Raw genomic sequence first — 15225 nt, 5'->3', positions numbered from 1 at the left:
TTGGGAGCTGTTGTACTCGTCGCTAATCCGTTGTCCCAGAGAGCAATTGCGGCCTTGCTGGGCATACCTATCCGTCGAGTCCCTTTAAGGCTGCGTCATCTACATGCTGTCCTCAGCGTCCCGCGCGATTCTGATACGCCCGTACGGCTCCTACATAAGTCATTCAGCGACTTCCTGCTGAACCCCCTGAGCCCAAGTCATTATGACTATGGAGTGGATGCTCCACGAACACACGCCATGCTAGCAGCGCAATGCATCAAACTCATGAAGGCAGGGCTCAGACGGGACATATGTGATATTCGAAAACCCGCCATGCTAAGAGATGAGATCGACAAAGAAGTAATGGACACACATATTCCCGCTGATCTCCAGTATGCTTGCCTTTACTGGGTTTACCATCTACAACAATGTGGAGGGTCTCTAGGAGATGACGTTTGCGAGTTCCTCAATAAGCACTTTCTTCACTGGTTAGAAGTCTTAGCACTTCTGGGCAACGTAAGGGACGGTGTCGCCGCGATTAAGCAACTTCTAAAGATGTGCCAGGTAATTAGTAGTGTTGTCGCGCCATACTTAGGCTAACACTTCTCATAGCAGGATCCTAATGCACCTGCAGAACTGAGGGACCTCATAACAGATGCAAGCAAAGTCGTGGCTAGTTTTGGATCTATGATCGAGCAGACACCGCTTCAAATCTATGCGGCGTTGATACTGTTCTGTCCAGTTACAAGCAAAGTCCGGGAAAGATTTTGGAATCAACGCCTCCCAAATCTGCCTCGCATTCACAGCGTGAAATCTGATTGGGATGCGCTGCGGCAGACGCTTGAGGGCCATACGGATTGGGTCACGGCGGTGGTCTTCTCGCCGGACGGCCAGGTGGTGACGTCGACATCGGACGACAACACGGTCCGGCTCTGGGACGCAGTCACAGGCGCGCCCCGGCAGACGCTCGAGGGCCATAGGTCCTCCGTCAGGGCGGTGGCCTTCTCGCCGGACGGCCAGGTGGTGGCGTCGGCGTCGGACGACAAAACGGTTCGGCTCTGGGACGCAGCAACAGGCGCACCCCGGCAGACGCTCGAGGGCCATAGGTCTTCCATTAGCGCGGTGGCCTTCTCGCCGGACGGCCAGGTGGTGGTGTCGGCATCGCGCGACGACACGGTCCGGCTCTGGGACGTAGCCACAGGCGCGCCCCGGCAGACGCTCGAGGGCCACACGGATTCCGTCAGGGCGGTGGCCTTCTCGCCGGACGGCCAGGTGGTGGCGTCGGCATCGCGCGACGACACGGTCCGGCTCTGGGACGCAGTCACAGGCGCGCCCCGGCAGACGCTCGAGGGCCATAGGTCCTCCGTCAGCGCGGTGGCCTTCTCGCCGGACGGCCAGGTGGTGGCGTCGGCGTCGGACGACAACACGGTTCGGTACTGGGACGCAGCCACAGGCGCGCCCCGGCAGACGCTCGAGGGCCATAGGTCTTCCATTAGCGCGGTGGCCTTCTCGCCGGACGGCCAGGTGGTGGCGTCGGCATCGCGCGACGACACAGTCCGGCTCTGGGACGCAGCCACAGGCGCACCCCGGCAGACACTCAAGGGCCATACGCACTCCGTCAGCGCGGTGGCCTTCTCGCCGGACGGCCAGGTGGTAGCGTCGGCATCGCACGACAACACGGTCCGGCTCTGGGACGTAGCCACAGGCGCGCCCCGGCAGACACTCGAGGGCCATAGGTCCTCCGTTAGCGCGGTGGCCTTCTCGCCGGACGGCCAGGTGGTGGTGTCGGCATCGCGCGACGACACGGTCCGGCTCTGGGACGTAGCCACAGGCGCGTCCCGGCAGACGCTCGAGGGCCATACGCACTCCGTCAGCGCGGTGGCCTTCTCGCCGGACGGCCAGGTGGTGGCGTCGGCATCGCACGACAAGACAGTCCGGCTCTGGGACGTAGCCACAGGCGCGCCCCGGCAGACGCTCGAGGGCCATACGTCCTCGGTCAGGGCGGTGGCCTTCTCGCCGGACGGCCAGGTGGTGGCGTCGGCATCGGGCGACTGCACGGTCCGGCTCTGGGACGCAGCCACAGGCGCGCCCCGGCAGACGCTCAAGGGCTATTGGTCCTCCGTTAGGGCGGTGGCCTTCTCGCCAGACGGCCAGGTGGTGGCGTTGGCGTCGGACGACAAGACATTCCGGCTCTGGGACGCAGCCACAGGCGCGCCCCGGCAGACGCTCAAGGGCTATTGGTACTCCGTCAGCGCGGTGGCCTTCTCGCCGGACGGCCAGGTGGTGGCGTTGGCGTCGGACGACGACACGGTCCGGCTCTGGGACGCAGCCACAGGCGCGCCCCGGCAGACGCTCGAGGGTTTCACGCACAATCTCGCATTCGACCCATATTCTAGAATTCGACTCCTCACTGATTTCGGCGCTGTAGACGTAGTTACAGGGTCTTTCACAGCCGAACCATACCGTCGTGGAGAGACGTCATCCTCTTCAGCAATACGTGGACTTGGTATTAGTTCCGACCGCATTTGGATCATGGAAGGAGAGAAGAAGATTATCTGGCTCCCTAGTGAGTATAGACCAACAGCGTCAGCCACAAGGAGCTCAGTTATGTTTATTGGCTGTTCATCAGGGCGTGTCATCAGAATTGTAGCTACGAGTGTGTGTCCCTAGCAGGATCGTTCGATCGAAATCACGCATTCACTTGTCATCTCATTATTTCTTCACGTCGCATGATATCGGAAGGGACTGGGAGGGCGAACAGTTTTATCTTAGATATGTCAACTTGCAGCTATTCAAGCCATCATTATATTCCCTTCTATAGCCGCTTTTAGTCTCCAGCAGTTAAGCTTCGCACTAGAAGATACTACGTCATTCCATAGGGGTCTTTGATGCTCTCATTCCATCATATTTTATGTATTCGTAATGTAGATGAACTTTATGACCACTCTCAGGCGATGTGGAGCAAATCCACCAGAAAGACCCATCCATCTATGGAAGTCTCAAATTGAGTTGACTGGTGTATACAGTGCAAACTGTGAAGTCTCCTGACACTGTGCGGAGGTCCCAAAACAAATCAGTGAGTGTTTTGAACCGGAAGACACATTTGCACCAAACTGTATCACGTCGTCGTATTCAAAGATCAAACGTTACAATAGCTATTCAGAATACAAGGTTCTAGTGGATTCAGCCATTCAGACCGCGCAGTCTAAATCTATTCTCCTTCCTTGGACACCGTAAAGTCTTTCCAGTCATATGAAGAATTACGACATGACTCCATTACTGGATGCCTCCCAGATCAATCAGTGGCTCGATTCTATTGCGCAGAACATTCGCGCCAGTCCGCCATGCAGGACTGGTGCAAAACAGATCCGACTCGACTTGAAGGCCTTTGTGACGAGAGGTTTCCATATTCTACAAGACTCTTGCGAAGGCTCAATCGAATGCTCGCCACTTCTTCAGGAAACCTATAACCCAGTCGACCTGAAGTTCGATTAAAGGCGGTGCATTAGTCTGCGTCATTGACCCTTGCGGCCCTTGCAGCATGAACGCATTGTGATCATTGGATATCATCATGCCAAGGTAAGTGTTTGAAACGCTGTTCCAAGCGTTCTTCAGTTGAGAGCTAACTATGATTTTCATGGATGTTCACGTCCATCAGGCTACCCGTGACAAAGTCGTAGCCGGTCGCCATGATAACAACGTCCAAGCCGTTCGGTAACATTTTGAGATAGGTAGACGCTTGGACTTAGTCGCTTGGCCCCTGATGTAGTTATTAGGATGAATATCTTCCCCAGCCACTTGATGCCTGTAGAATTCGATGTCCATCCGTGAGGTTGTGAAGTACTATCCGTCGGACTCGTTGAGTTTCTCAGGATACTGATACATACGCTACGACTTTTGACTCATGGGCGTGACACCTAGCCTGAGACCCGTTCCCCGTTGAGAAATGTTGATACCCGACTTACTTTGGAATCCAAGAAAGGTGACCCCAAAAGGGGTTTGACTAGTTGGTGAAGACAAGTGTGCGAGATCTTTGAATCAAAGCGTACATGGGGCTATTATTGATAGAGTAGGCATGGGGCTATTGCGGCTATAGGGTAGAACAGAGCCTCACTGGCCACTGCCCGCGTCAAATTCACTTCATTTCCAAAATCACTACGGGGCTTGATAATGTGTCAGGCTTCATTTGCAAAAACCAATTGTCGCTGTGACTACTGTGGCAATCCAGAACACAACATCCAGTAGCTCCAGCCAGCAAGACCACGCGATTGAAACCTATCCCTCCACTTTGGATACGACAAAGTTGGCCCAGTCATCGAGGGACTGGCTGCACAACTCTCTCCATCGCTGCACCCCGCCCAGATAGATGAGCGGCTCGATTCTCTTGTGCGGGATGTTCGCGCCAGTCCACAAGTCCTACAAGCATGCGTTAACCGTCTTGTCAAATGCGATATCGCGAAAGTTCGATTGCGTGAGACCGAGGCCGCCCCTGTTCCACAACGACAGCTGTCTCTGGTGCATTGGGACTGCAATGCAAGGGTTCCGTACGAAAACCGTCAACTTGCACTCTAACTTAGCAAGCTCCTGCACAATCTGCAGACCGGAAGCCCCTTGCCCGACGATACCAATCCTGTTGCCCGCCAGCTCGAGGTCGCTGGGCCACTCGGATGGATGTACAATCTGCCCACCGAACGTGTGCAGCGATAAGAGGGTTCATCAGATATGACACAAGGGTCATTAGTCTCAGTAGCTAATATAACCAACCAGATGCTCTGGAATGGAACACAGACAGCTTCTTCATTTAAACTCCCCTTCAAGCTGCCCGAAGAAGGCAACAGCGTGAGCCACTTCCTGGCTTGGTGCAAAGGCTATAAATAGACTGCCCCGGGACCGCCGATTCTGCCTGATCTCGGGCTGTGATAAATGAGTGACCGGCAGCTGGTAGCATCATGACCGAGGGGCCAAGTGGCGACGAAGTAATCGCGATACTCCCTAGAAGAGCATCTCTGAGGCGATATCCAGCCTCTTAAATGCGACGAAGAGCAACCTGCATGTGAAATCCGGCCAAATAAAAGCTGGTGACCTGCTCAGTAGAAGCCTGTGTCAACCGCAAGGTACATCCTGTGAAGACGCGCGTGCGTGTACGTCTGCAACCCGACAAAGATTATTTTCTGGCTTATTCTTCTGTTAGCTTATAGCCATGGGGAAATTTTTCTTGGCGCAGCAATTTTGGCAACAAACGATAGATTTTGCTCTTCTGAGGTCACAAATTGCCCGATTCAATCTGATCAGCAAAATGTCCAAAGATGAAAGACAGGAATGAACGATCAGGCTAGGCCTCGTACATCAAGAATTTATTCTTACTGTCGAATAGTAGAAACATCTCAAGGTCCGGTTTGAGCTTCCTTGAAAACTGTCGCGCACATACATTGCGCACTATGAGCAGGTGTTATAATAAGTGTTTAGTCCGATAAGATTGCTTTCTCCTGATGGGACTGATGTGACGCGGGCCGAGATTCCAAGTCTTGGAAAGAGACATCACAAGCAAGCGTGATGGAACGTCAGTGCTTAGATGTGCTCTCGTGAGACAGCAAGCCGAGGAAAAGAGATTTGATATCCGGTTAGAAAACTGAGAATAATTTGCTGCATGAACGACCTGTGATGGCAAGCGACGATTGTGAACCATTGTTGGGCGGGGGGGGGGGGGGGGGTTTGATGGATGCGCATAATGACCCATAAGCCAGTGGTCGTTCAGTCACAACGCCTTGCGAAGGGTATCTAGATAAAACCTCGTTACGCCCGAAGACGTCGGTGATCTGTCAACCTTGCATACGCGTCGTAACAATCAGGAGGTGCAGCTGAAGGTGGCTGCGTTTCCCGGCAGGGAAATTAGCAAGAGGAACAGGCTGGCAGCTTTGACTGAGTTAGTACACCAACTGGCATTGACTTCCCAGATCTTGGCTCGCGCTGCAGAATACGCATCTAGTTGCGGATCTTTCGGATGATCACAGACCGACTAAGTTCTCGAAAATATACGCGATCCGCCCTTCCCCCGTGATGACATTCCCAAGCGCGAGCTTACGAAGCCGTGGACGTCCGAGTCCGACGACGACCCGCGGCCATCCAGCCTCCGTCGGCAAGCATGCGCTGAAACCCATCGCCAGCGTCTCTAGCGACGGCCACCCGTAGCAAACCCTCCGCAGCAGCCCTTCCGACGTCTCGAGCACGTCGTCTCCCACGTCCAGCTGAAGATGTTGCAGGTAGTCCATGTTTTGTATGAGAGACATGATGGCCCGGGTATCCAATTGTTCTCCATCAGCAGCGGTGCCGTTTGCGTTCGAGATCTTGAGCGTTTTCAGATGGACGAGGTCTCTCAAGCTTTGCGCCAGTATCCGGGCACACGTGTGGCGAGACCAACTGACGTCCATGTGAAGACATGTAAGACTGGACATGCGCCCGACTTCTTCGATCGCGACTGCGTCAGCCGGCCTGATCTCCAGACGTTCCAGACAGGCAAAGTATGGCATGTCGTTGACCTCGTTGCGGATCCCTGCTGCTCGAATCCGTTGTCCCATGACGATGTCTTTCAGCACCATCTCTCGCAGGTTCCGTGAGTGTGCCAGCGCATGCAACACAGCTTTCGATGTCAGGCCTTCGCCTTGCCGGTTTTTTGCAAACATGAGATTGGCATGTTGAAGCGTTGGGATCCCTCGCACTGGGCTAGTAGTGTCGCCGATGCCGCCGCCCCCATCGCTGCCTGCCTCCATGTTGCTGTCGCTCTCGTCTTGGGTCGACCCGCTATCGACACCCACGTTGAGGTGTGTGAGTCTCACAGCCGAGCTGCAGATGCAGAAGATCTTGCTCACTGGACAAGTCCATCGTTCAAGTGTTAGCGTCGTGAGGCCAGGGCATCGGTCCATGAACCGCTGAACGTAGTTTGTGGCCGTGCTCCGCAGTCGTGCGTGGATGTGCTTGACGCGCGGGAAATCAAGCTTGAGTAGTGCCCGGAAATGGCTTGGAAGTGCAGGCCTGCTGTGAATTAGGTGTAAGGTGACGATCTCTGTTGCATATTCCTGTGCGCGCCCGTCATCCATGATGAGATCTCGGAAATCCGCCGTCTCCTAGACGATTGCCTTTCCAGTGGCCCAAAATGACCGGTTCGTCCTCATCAGCGGTGCTAGGCTGCTCTCTTCGTGAACTTCGTGAAGACCATCCACAAGTTCTGCGGGGCCAGCCGCGTCAAATCGCTGAATGGCTTGCTGGGCGAGGTCTGTCTAATTTCAGTATGCTTCGGCGGCTGTTCGTTCGGGGTGGACCTACCTGGGCATCGATCGTAATGGCAAGTGACGCCATCCTAGCTGGACGTGGCGGCGGTCGTGAACTTGTGAAGAGAAGGAACAAGACTGCGATACAAACGGAAGAGGGTCTTTTGGGGGAAGTCGCGGTGCGTGTAATGGTAAGTTCCCGTTCAGTTGCTGGCGTGAAAATCTTGCTTTTCGGTTCGAGGGAGGCAGGAACGGCCGACCGTTTTGCATGTGCCTGCGATTTCCGCTGCTGCGGTCCTCCTCCGACTCAGATCAAGACCTCTTTCGGCGAAAATGCAGCTTCAAATTGTGTTCGGGAAGTATTGCTGCTCGAAGCGCGCCTCTCTGCGGCGTGAACAATAAAATGAAGTTTCCCCTAGCCTGTTTGCTGATATCAATGCATGCTGGCGATCCAAGACGTCGAGAACGAGCGATAGGTCCAAGTGCCAAACTTCGTCAAGGCTCAATCATCATGTTTTCAAATTCCCAGTGGCCTCAATAGAGATCTTGAACTGGAAATTACGAATCAATCCCAAAATGCTGCTGCGAAATTGCACATCACTTGGTCGCCAGCAATAATCCTGGTCATTGGGCGAAGAGTGTTTCCGGCCAGGCGCAACAGGCTCATGGCCTGTTTGCTTAGGTAAGCCGCCCTCGAAAGGCACGAAAGTGGGGCAGGCAATCCTCAGCAAGCAACCGCATCTGGCTACTGATTTTCTCCGTCCCTTCCGTTCCTTGTCCGTCCACGCCCACCCAACCTCGCGCCATCCCTGTTCTTCTTGCCAACTTCAACAAGTCGATATTCACAGTCTTCAGATCGCCATCGGCAACTTTTCCGTTTTGCTGGCAGGTCAGATCTTACCCCGCGGCCAGCGCTGTTTTTCCGTGGCGTGCTGATTTTTACCAGGTCTCCAAACAACGAACGACCCCGCCTTCCTCCGACGCCTTTTCGGACCCTTCTCGGCTCTGCTCGACACTCCTCCCGACTTCTATCTCCATCCTCTTCTCGACCTCTTTTCGACTCTCCAATTCTCCTCCCGACTTTTTTGTCGACTCTCCCGACACTTCTCTCGATTCTCCCATCGACCCTCCTTCCTACCTTCCCCTCGAAATTCTCGACCCGCCCAAGTCTCTCCCCGACCTTCTTTCCCCGACTTTCGTTCCCCGACTTTTCCCCGACCCCTCCCATCCCGAAGTCGCCATGGCCTACTTGCCTCCCGAAATGTAGTGCATGATCGGCGAGCATCTTGAGCCTGCTGATTTAAACGCCGCCAGCAGAACCTCCTCATACCACCGCGCCCTCCTCGAGCCCATCCTCTACACCCGCGATGCTGTCCGCGGACTTTCCGTTCTCTGGGCTGCCGCTCGAGGCGACCAGGGTGCCCTGCGGAAAGCAATCGGCTATAGCGTCTCCGTCGACTCCCACTGGCCCAGAAAATGGAGGAGCCCTTGGAAGACCACCTGCCATCCCAAGTGGCGCTTCTTCGACGAGAAGCTGAAAGGTTACACGGCGCTGCACATAGCGGCCGTGTTTGGAAGGACTGACGTTGCCGCCACGCTCCTAGGCGCCGGCGCTGCCACCAACGAGCTGGCGCCCATCTGCTGGCGGTGCAACCTTGAGGAGGACACCGACGCTCTGCATGACGTCACGCCACGAACCGCGACAAGAACCCCGCTGCACTTCGCGGTCTGTTACACAAACTACGATGTTGCCAAAGAGCTCCTTCGACACGGCGCGAGGATCGAGGTGGACGGGCCCAACATTCGCCACTGGTCTGTCCTCCACGACTTGAACCGCATTCGCCTGCCCAGCCACGCGACGACCGATTTTGCCGACTGGATTATGAACAAATGCCACGCCGACCTCGAGCTCGTCGACAGCCATAACAAGGCACCTCTTGCAACCGCTTGTGAGGCTGGCCAGTTCAGGCTAGCTCGAAAGCTTCTCTCCCTCGGCGCCAACCCGCACGCAGCTTCACCAGGAACGACGCTCGCCCACTTCGCGCTGCAAACCTGCGGCGACATGGGCACGAGACCCCTCGCCCGTGACGAGGGCACGCCGGAGACGTACTCCCGCTACATTGTCCGCTAGGAGCTTGACATGGACGCGATTGCAGATCTGATTGGCGACTTCCTCCACAAGGGTATCGGCGTGGATGCCACCGACGCTTCGGGAAAAACTCCTTTGCATGTCGCAGCTGCATGCGGCATTACATGCGCCGTAGATGTTCTTCTTCGGAACGGCGCTACCGCTGATGCGCGAGACGCAGACGGCCTGCTGCCTATCGACCTCGCCAAGAGGCACCATCCCCTCCTTGCCGCCAGCGGATGGTCGGCGAATGCCGGGCAGGGACCGATGGCTACCACAAGCAGTGGGGCTCTTGGCTTGGTGTTGCCCGCGTACCGGGCTCTTCTCGACGCGACCTTGTTAGGTACCGCGTTCAACGTTGGCGACGTTTGGTACACGGACAATGCCGACCGAACGGCTTTCGAGCTCAGTCATCTGAAGACGCCCGCGAAGGACTGCAAGCTGTTGATCCAGCAGTGGGTCGTCTCTGGCGAGGAGAACCCTGTTCTGCACCATCTGGCCGGTCCAAGTCACCGCCCGGACCTTCGGCTGAGCCTTCCTGTCAGCGCGATCTCCGCCGTCCTCTGGTCTGCCCGCGGGCGGCCCAGGGTGATACTCAAGTTGAGAAGTTACGACTATCACAACTCTATCCTTCGCAAGGAGGTCGTCCGGGTGGAGTTTCGGGACAATGTGCACAAGACGCAATTCTTGCATTACATGTTGCCGTTGGTGACGTCGATGATGGAGAAGTCGCCGTAAGATATCACTGTCTGTCTCATCGAACGAGATGCTAACTGCTTCCTAGGGGATGGATCTGGCGTGTGTGGGTTGAAGGCATGGCCTGAGGGATGATGTTCGTCAGGTGTGGATCTTATGGATCTTATTTGCTTTGAAGGAACGGCGTGGCTATTGATTGGCATTATTGTGTTGAGGACTAGCTCTGCCCACTGGGTCGATGTCAGGGGAGTAAGGGGGACGGCCTCGTTTTCAGAAGCTTGTATGTATGTCTCGTGGATATGTTCGTTTGGTATGGCAGCATCATAGGCGGGATAGCTGTATACACAGTACTTAGGGCATCAGACTGCTTACCGTTGATGAGGAGGACTAGAGGGATTGAGATTACATGACAACTGTGCCTGGCTATCCCATCACCCTGTTGTAGCTTGGGAGGTTCGTCGTCCAGGCAGTCGCGTACCTCGTTCCTTCTTGCCTTCTTTCACTTTCTGGCGCGGTCGGCTGTTCCTCGGCAGGCTCGTCAGGGTCGTTTGTCTTCGGCCTTTTTTTTTTCTTGTTTTTTCTTTTGTACCTCCTTCCCTTTTTTCCCTTCCCGCTTTCTCTTTGCCCGTTCCTCTTTTTGCTTCGTCTGCCCCTCTACTTAAATCACCACCTCCTTCCACTTCCGACCCACGCCGCCGTAGATCGCCCATCAAACTTTCGGCCACCGAAAGGCCCCATCTCCAGGCAAGTCAATTTCTATGCCCCTCGTCGAACCTCTCGTACTGACCCAAACCACAGTCGCGATGTCCGGAGAGAACAGCAATGTCGCTGCCGACGATACCGACGCCTAGGACGCGTCCGTCTGCCCCGTCAACTTTGCCGAGTTGGACTACGATAGCATCACTCCCGCCGAGCCATACGTCTTCGTTCTGAAGGGAGACGGCCCTAGCCATGTCTCCTCCGTCGACTGGCTCACCATGTCCATCGTCTTCGACGACCCGCTCGATCGCCGAGATGCACACGTTGAAACCCAGCAACGTCTCCCGATTGCGAACCGGCTGTACCGCCCCGGCGTCTTCCTGATTCCAGCGTACAACCTTCAGTTCGCTGCCGTGGTTTCGAACTACTTTGCCGACTTTGGCTTTCCCAGCCACGTCAAGATTTGCGTCTGGTGGTCGGCGGACGACGGCGACGCCAACTTCAGAGCCCATCTCGACAAGGTGTTCCGTGACGGCAAGACCGCCCTGCACGCGATCTTGACCACATCCCACGGCTGCAACCTGGAGCAGCATTGTCGAGGGCTTGATCCCAAGGACCCAGAGGTTGGTTATGACAGCCGCTCCCTTCCCCGTGGACTCACGCTGACATGCTTCCCTCTCAGACAGCCGACACCTTGTTTCTCGCAACGCCCCGGGCCGTCTCCGAATGCGCGACCCTCGGCTCGCTGCTCAGTGACCGAGCCCGAGCCATCGTCGATCAGGAGGATGAAGGCCGGCTGGCTGTGTCTTGCGGCGATGGCGAAAGTGACGCCGACAGCCTTGCCCGCCGTCAGTGGGAGGGTGGTCTTGAGTTCGGGTTCTAGGCATGCAGATGGGTGCGGGTGCTTGGCAGTGACCATCCTCAAGACCTGGCAGAAGCGGGGCATGGATATCAACCGCGAAGAGGGTGGGATGACCTACTCGTTGCATCATTTGATGGAACGGCCGGATCGAGGGTTGCTAGGCTACGGCTAGTTCGAGGCGACGAGTCCCTCGCGATAGTACATTGAAGCATGAAAACGTACCTTCGAATGCGCAGTCGATTGGAGCCCGCGCCTGATTGCATGTGCCAGTTTGGTGTCCGCGGCGGCTTGGAGGACTCATGCAATGACTATAGATTGCGTGTAGAGACCGCCTGTTATGCTCTATCATACCGCCTTGGCATTTACCCCGCAACCATCGAAAACTGATTTAATGGTTGTGTTCTACAGCGGAACAAATTCTCTGCATCAAACAAATATCATGGACCAATCTCAGGAAGCTTGGGCCAAGTCGCCACTGCCCTTCCTTCACCAGCTGCAAGAACTGAAGCACCTTCCACGAACAGGATGGTTACGTTTTATGAAGGATTGCGAGACAGTCGCAAGCCACAGCTGGCGGCTGGCTTTGCTGGGTCTCTTCGCGCCGGTAAGATCAAGTCATGCTTCACAGTACTGTCTAACCTGAGTACAGGCGCCATTGGACAAGCAGCGTTGCATGTTCATTGGTCTAGTGCACGATGTTGCTGAATCATACGCTGGCGATATACCTACCTTTGCTGGCTTTTCGAAGGGTTTGTGGTCCGTGTTGCCGGAGAACTCAAGGCTAACATTACCCAGACAGGAAGCAAGAACTGGAGAGCACGGGGTTTAAATGGATCGAAAGTCTCGTCCGGCCAGGTTACCCAGTCTTGGCCCAAGAATTAGTCGACGCTTGGCTGGATTATGAAGAGGGCAGGACCAACGAAGGGCGGTGGATGAAGCAGATGGATAAGTTAGAATGTCTGATACAGGCAAAGGAATATGAAGAACGAACATACGGGGAACTAGGCGGTTTGGGCGAATTTCAAGGTCTCTCCAAGCTCGTCCGAGACCCCGAAGCCAAAGCCTGGGCGGATTTGCTCAACAAGGAGAGGAACCTACATCTTGAAAGGCGGGGTAGTCGTTTGCCAATCGTATTTGTCACTGGCAAGTCCACTGAGTCTGGAGCGCAGTGCCTCCCTGACGTGTCGTAGGAGATGAGACGTGGGCCCGAAAGCTTTGCACCCTAAAGGCCCAGGATGGAAGTTTTCAGCATACAGTCTTGGCCAGTGTTTTGGCTCAGCGGGCCGAAGATCCATCTTTCGTTCACAAGGACTTTCTTAAGTACTGCTTGACGCAGGGTTTCGACATTCCGAGGCGCTTGTTGTGGAAACACTAGGAGAACATATCAGACGATCTGCTGACGCGGGTCCCCGGTGGATTCTACTTCAGGGCTTCCCTAAAACACTGAGCGAGTTAGTCGAGTTCGAGAGAAAGGTAAGCGGTTGTCTGAAATTGCGGTTTCCCCACCCAGGCTTATGATCCCAAGGTCCAAAAGCAGAACTTCTGCATCAACATCCTTACGCCAGATGTTTCCAATCCCAACGAGTCTACCGATGCCCCTGTTTGGGAGGCTGAAGTTGATCCGACGGTGCACCTAAAATCAGCACAGAATTGTTATGAAGAGGTGAGTGCCGACGAGCAAATTGTTCGTCTTCAAACTGAGCCAGGCTTTAGGTCTGTATGGAAAGTGGAGCAAGGGATGAAGAAGCGGTGCTTCAATTTGATATAGCGATTAAGAGGTTGATTGAAACTGATGCTCAAGAAGGTGATAGTCAGGAGTGCAGTGGGGAAAACTCTATAGTGGCTCATTGAGCGTTGACCAAAGATATCATCTATCAGCTATATGTATATGCGTGAAGGGGCTTGATTGATCTAGCTACGAGCGCCGAGCGCGCCTAGCTACAAAGTGGTGTGGGCGACCCCATACGTAAAGGCGGGATTCGGGCCCAGATTCGGGCCCGGCCGTGAGCCGTCTCGCGGACGTATCGAAGAAGACATTCTAGGGTCGTAGCAAGGTGGGATGGGTATCTTGCCTTTGTCAGCCTCTTGGCAGAAGGAAAGGTCGAGGCTCTGGGCTGGGAAGGGCGATGCACGCGGTGCCAGCTGATGACTAGGCAAGGACTTGGCCATACGTGGAGAAAGACCACCGCCCCACGGAGGCATCCGGGCGGCGCACGTGGGGCATGTAGGCAAGTGTCGACGCTTCCCTGTAACCCGTGTACGGGATCAGCTCCATAGCAATCTTGAACAGGCGCTACTAGGCAGAAGCAAGGCACGTTGCAGCAGCTTTTGCCCGGTATTAGTTAACCCCGGCCGAGCTGTCCTAGCCGAAGCTCTACTCGCACAGGGAAGGGCTCGCAAATTCATGCTCCCGCCTGAAGAGATTGGTGTGAATGCACGTACTGCAATGCCTCACCAAGCCGATGGGCATATAAGGCCATGCTAGCCTGGTGCTTGTCACCGACTGTGACAGCCGCGACAACCCGTCCTTGATGACCAACACGACGACGCCATGCCCACCGAGCGCTCGCCTCTGCTTCCCCACAGCGCCAGCGACAGACCAACGTCCTCCGCCCTCGGGGGCTTCTACAAAGCCTGGCACGAAGCCAAGGCCATTATGCGGAGCAGTGCTTCCCACGCCCCTCCGTCATCTCACCGAGTTGCTGACATAGGGTGCACTTAGACCGTCTTCACTGGCTCCTCGTCATCGTCCCTTTCGCGATCACTGTGCCCAACCGCAGCTGGAGCCCGGTTACAGTCTTCGCCACGAATCTTCGCGTTTTCTCGAGGTGCCGCGATTATCTTCCTGCTTCTATACGTCACGTATCACTGGTTCAAGTCCCGCACACACTCCGATCTTTTCTGCGACGAGACTTCGGCCTGACGAGACCGAGGACTCCGTCATCAGTATCGTTACCGCAACCGCCGTTCTCGCCATCACGGTTGCCCTCGCGGTCATCTGCGCCGATAACCTGGTCGGAAGCATCAACCCATTCGCCGAGGTCACGCATGTAGGGCCAGACTTTATTGGTTTCATGCTTGTTCCCATTGCCATTAATGCGGCAAAAGCTTCGGCCGCGGTTGGAAAAGCTACGCGTAACAGGATGGATCTCGCGATGGACATCATCCTCAACTCCATCACGGAGACCGGGCTTCTCGTCGCCCCTTGCCTCGTCATTCTTGCATGGGCTTTATTCCACAAATCCATGACCCTGCACTTTGAGTTCGTACCGACCGTCACCCATGTCTTCGCCACGTTAGCTGCAGCTGTTGTCGTCAGAGATGGCCGGTCTAACTATCTGGAAGGTGCTTTGCTGCTCGGGTTTTATTTCATCATATTCCTAGCTGTATTCTTCAGCCTTGTAGATGGCTCAGAGGTATGCCGATAGAAGCTTTGGGAGCCAAATACATGACTTGTTGGGGAGGTCGACTTACTGTTTCGCCGTGTGTGGCGTCAGTCCCTGATGTCGGCTCAGCTAAGAACCACGAAACTCCCTAGTCGCACTCACGGGCAGAGTCTAGCATCGCGGCCCAAGAAATCGTCCTGGACAAGCATC

The 15225-nt window shown here is 55.3% G+C and overlaps 7 protein-coding genes across 7 annotated transcripts; 6 read left to right on the top strand and 1 right to left on the bottom strand.

The window, feature by feature from the left end:
* Positions 1–312: 312 nt before the first annotated feature.
* CGGC5_v016061 (Vegetative incompatibility protein HET-E-1) lies at positions 313–2649 on the top strand (the record flags this gene model as incomplete). Its single annotated transcript, XM_066153441.1, has 3 exons — positions 313–543; positions 592–2545; positions 2609–2649. The coding sequence occupies 3 exons, from the start codon at positions 313–315 to the stop codon at positions 2647–2649; spliced, it is 2226 nt and encodes a 741-aa protein (XP_066007123.1).
* Positions 2650–5984: 3335 nt separating this feature from the next.
* Positions 5985–7073, bottom strand: CGGC5_v016060 (uncharacterized protein; the record flags this gene model as incomplete). The annotated part of the gene is made up of 1 exon (XM_066153440.1): positions 5985–7073. The coding sequence occupies one exon, from the start codon at positions 7071–7073 to the stop codon at positions 5985–5987; it is 1089 nt and encodes a 362-aa protein (XP_066007122.1).
* Positions 7074–7909: 836 nt separating this feature from the next.
* Ank2-4 (Ankyrin-2) lies at positions 7910–9375 on the top strand (the record flags this gene model as incomplete). Its single annotated transcript, XM_066153439.1, has 4 exons — positions 7910–7926; positions 7977–8133; positions 8191–8507; positions 8562–9375. The coding sequence occupies 4 exons, from the start codon at positions 7910–7912 to the stop codon at positions 9373–9375; spliced, it is 1305 nt and encodes a 434-aa protein (XP_066007302.1).
* A 9-nt stretch (positions 9376–9384) lies between these two features.
* Positions 9385–10196, top strand: Ankrd53 (Ankyrin repeat domain-containing protein 53; the record flags this gene model as incomplete). Its single annotated transcript, XM_066153438.1, has 2 exons — positions 9385–10106; positions 10157–10196. The coding sequence occupies 2 exons, from the start codon at positions 9385–9387 to the stop codon at positions 10194–10196; spliced, it is 762 nt and encodes a 253-aa protein (XP_066007254.1).
* Positions 10197–11045: 849 nt separating this feature from the next.
* Positions 11046–11650, top strand: CGGC5_v016057 (uncharacterized protein; the record flags this gene model as incomplete). Its single annotated transcript, XM_066153437.1, has 2 exons — positions 11046–11390; positions 11450–11650. 2 exons carry the CDS (start codon positions 11046–11048, stop codon positions 11648–11650), a joined length of 546 nt encoding a protein of 181 aa, XP_066007251.1.
* Positions 11651–12068: 418 nt separating this feature from the next.
* Positions 12069–13480, top strand: CGGC5_v016056 (HD domain-containing protein; the record flags this gene model as incomplete). The annotated part of the gene is made up of 6 exons (XM_066153436.1): positions 12069–12233; positions 12279–12378; positions 12425–12815; positions 13018–13102; positions 13155–13292; positions 13343–13480. 6 exons carry the CDS (start codon positions 12069–12071, stop codon positions 13478–13480), a joined length of 1017 nt encoding a protein of 338 aa, XP_066007252.1.
* A 700-nt stretch (positions 13481–14180) lies between these two features.
* vcx1-1 (Vacuolar calcium ion transporter) lies at positions 14181–15167 on the top strand (the record flags this gene model as incomplete). Its single annotated transcript, XM_066153435.1, has 5 exons — positions 14181–14295; positions 14352–14457; positions 14508–14891; positions 14975–15045; positions 15127–15167. The coding sequence occupies 5 exons, from the start codon at positions 14181–14183 to the stop codon at positions 15165–15167; spliced, it is 717 nt and encodes a 238-aa protein (XP_066007216.1).
* Positions 15168–15225: the final 58 nt, after the last annotated feature.

Source organism: Colletotrichum fructicola (genome assembly GCF_000319635.2).
Source record: "Colletotrichum fructicola Nara gc5 chromosome Unknown KSG_Nara_v1_contig10, whole genome shotgun sequence".
Lineage (NCBI taxonomy): Eukaryota > Fungi > Ascomycota > Sordariomycetes > Glomerellales > Glomerellaceae > Colletotrichum > Colletotrichum fructicola.
This window is presented reverse-complemented; position numbering and strand designations above follow the sequence as displayed.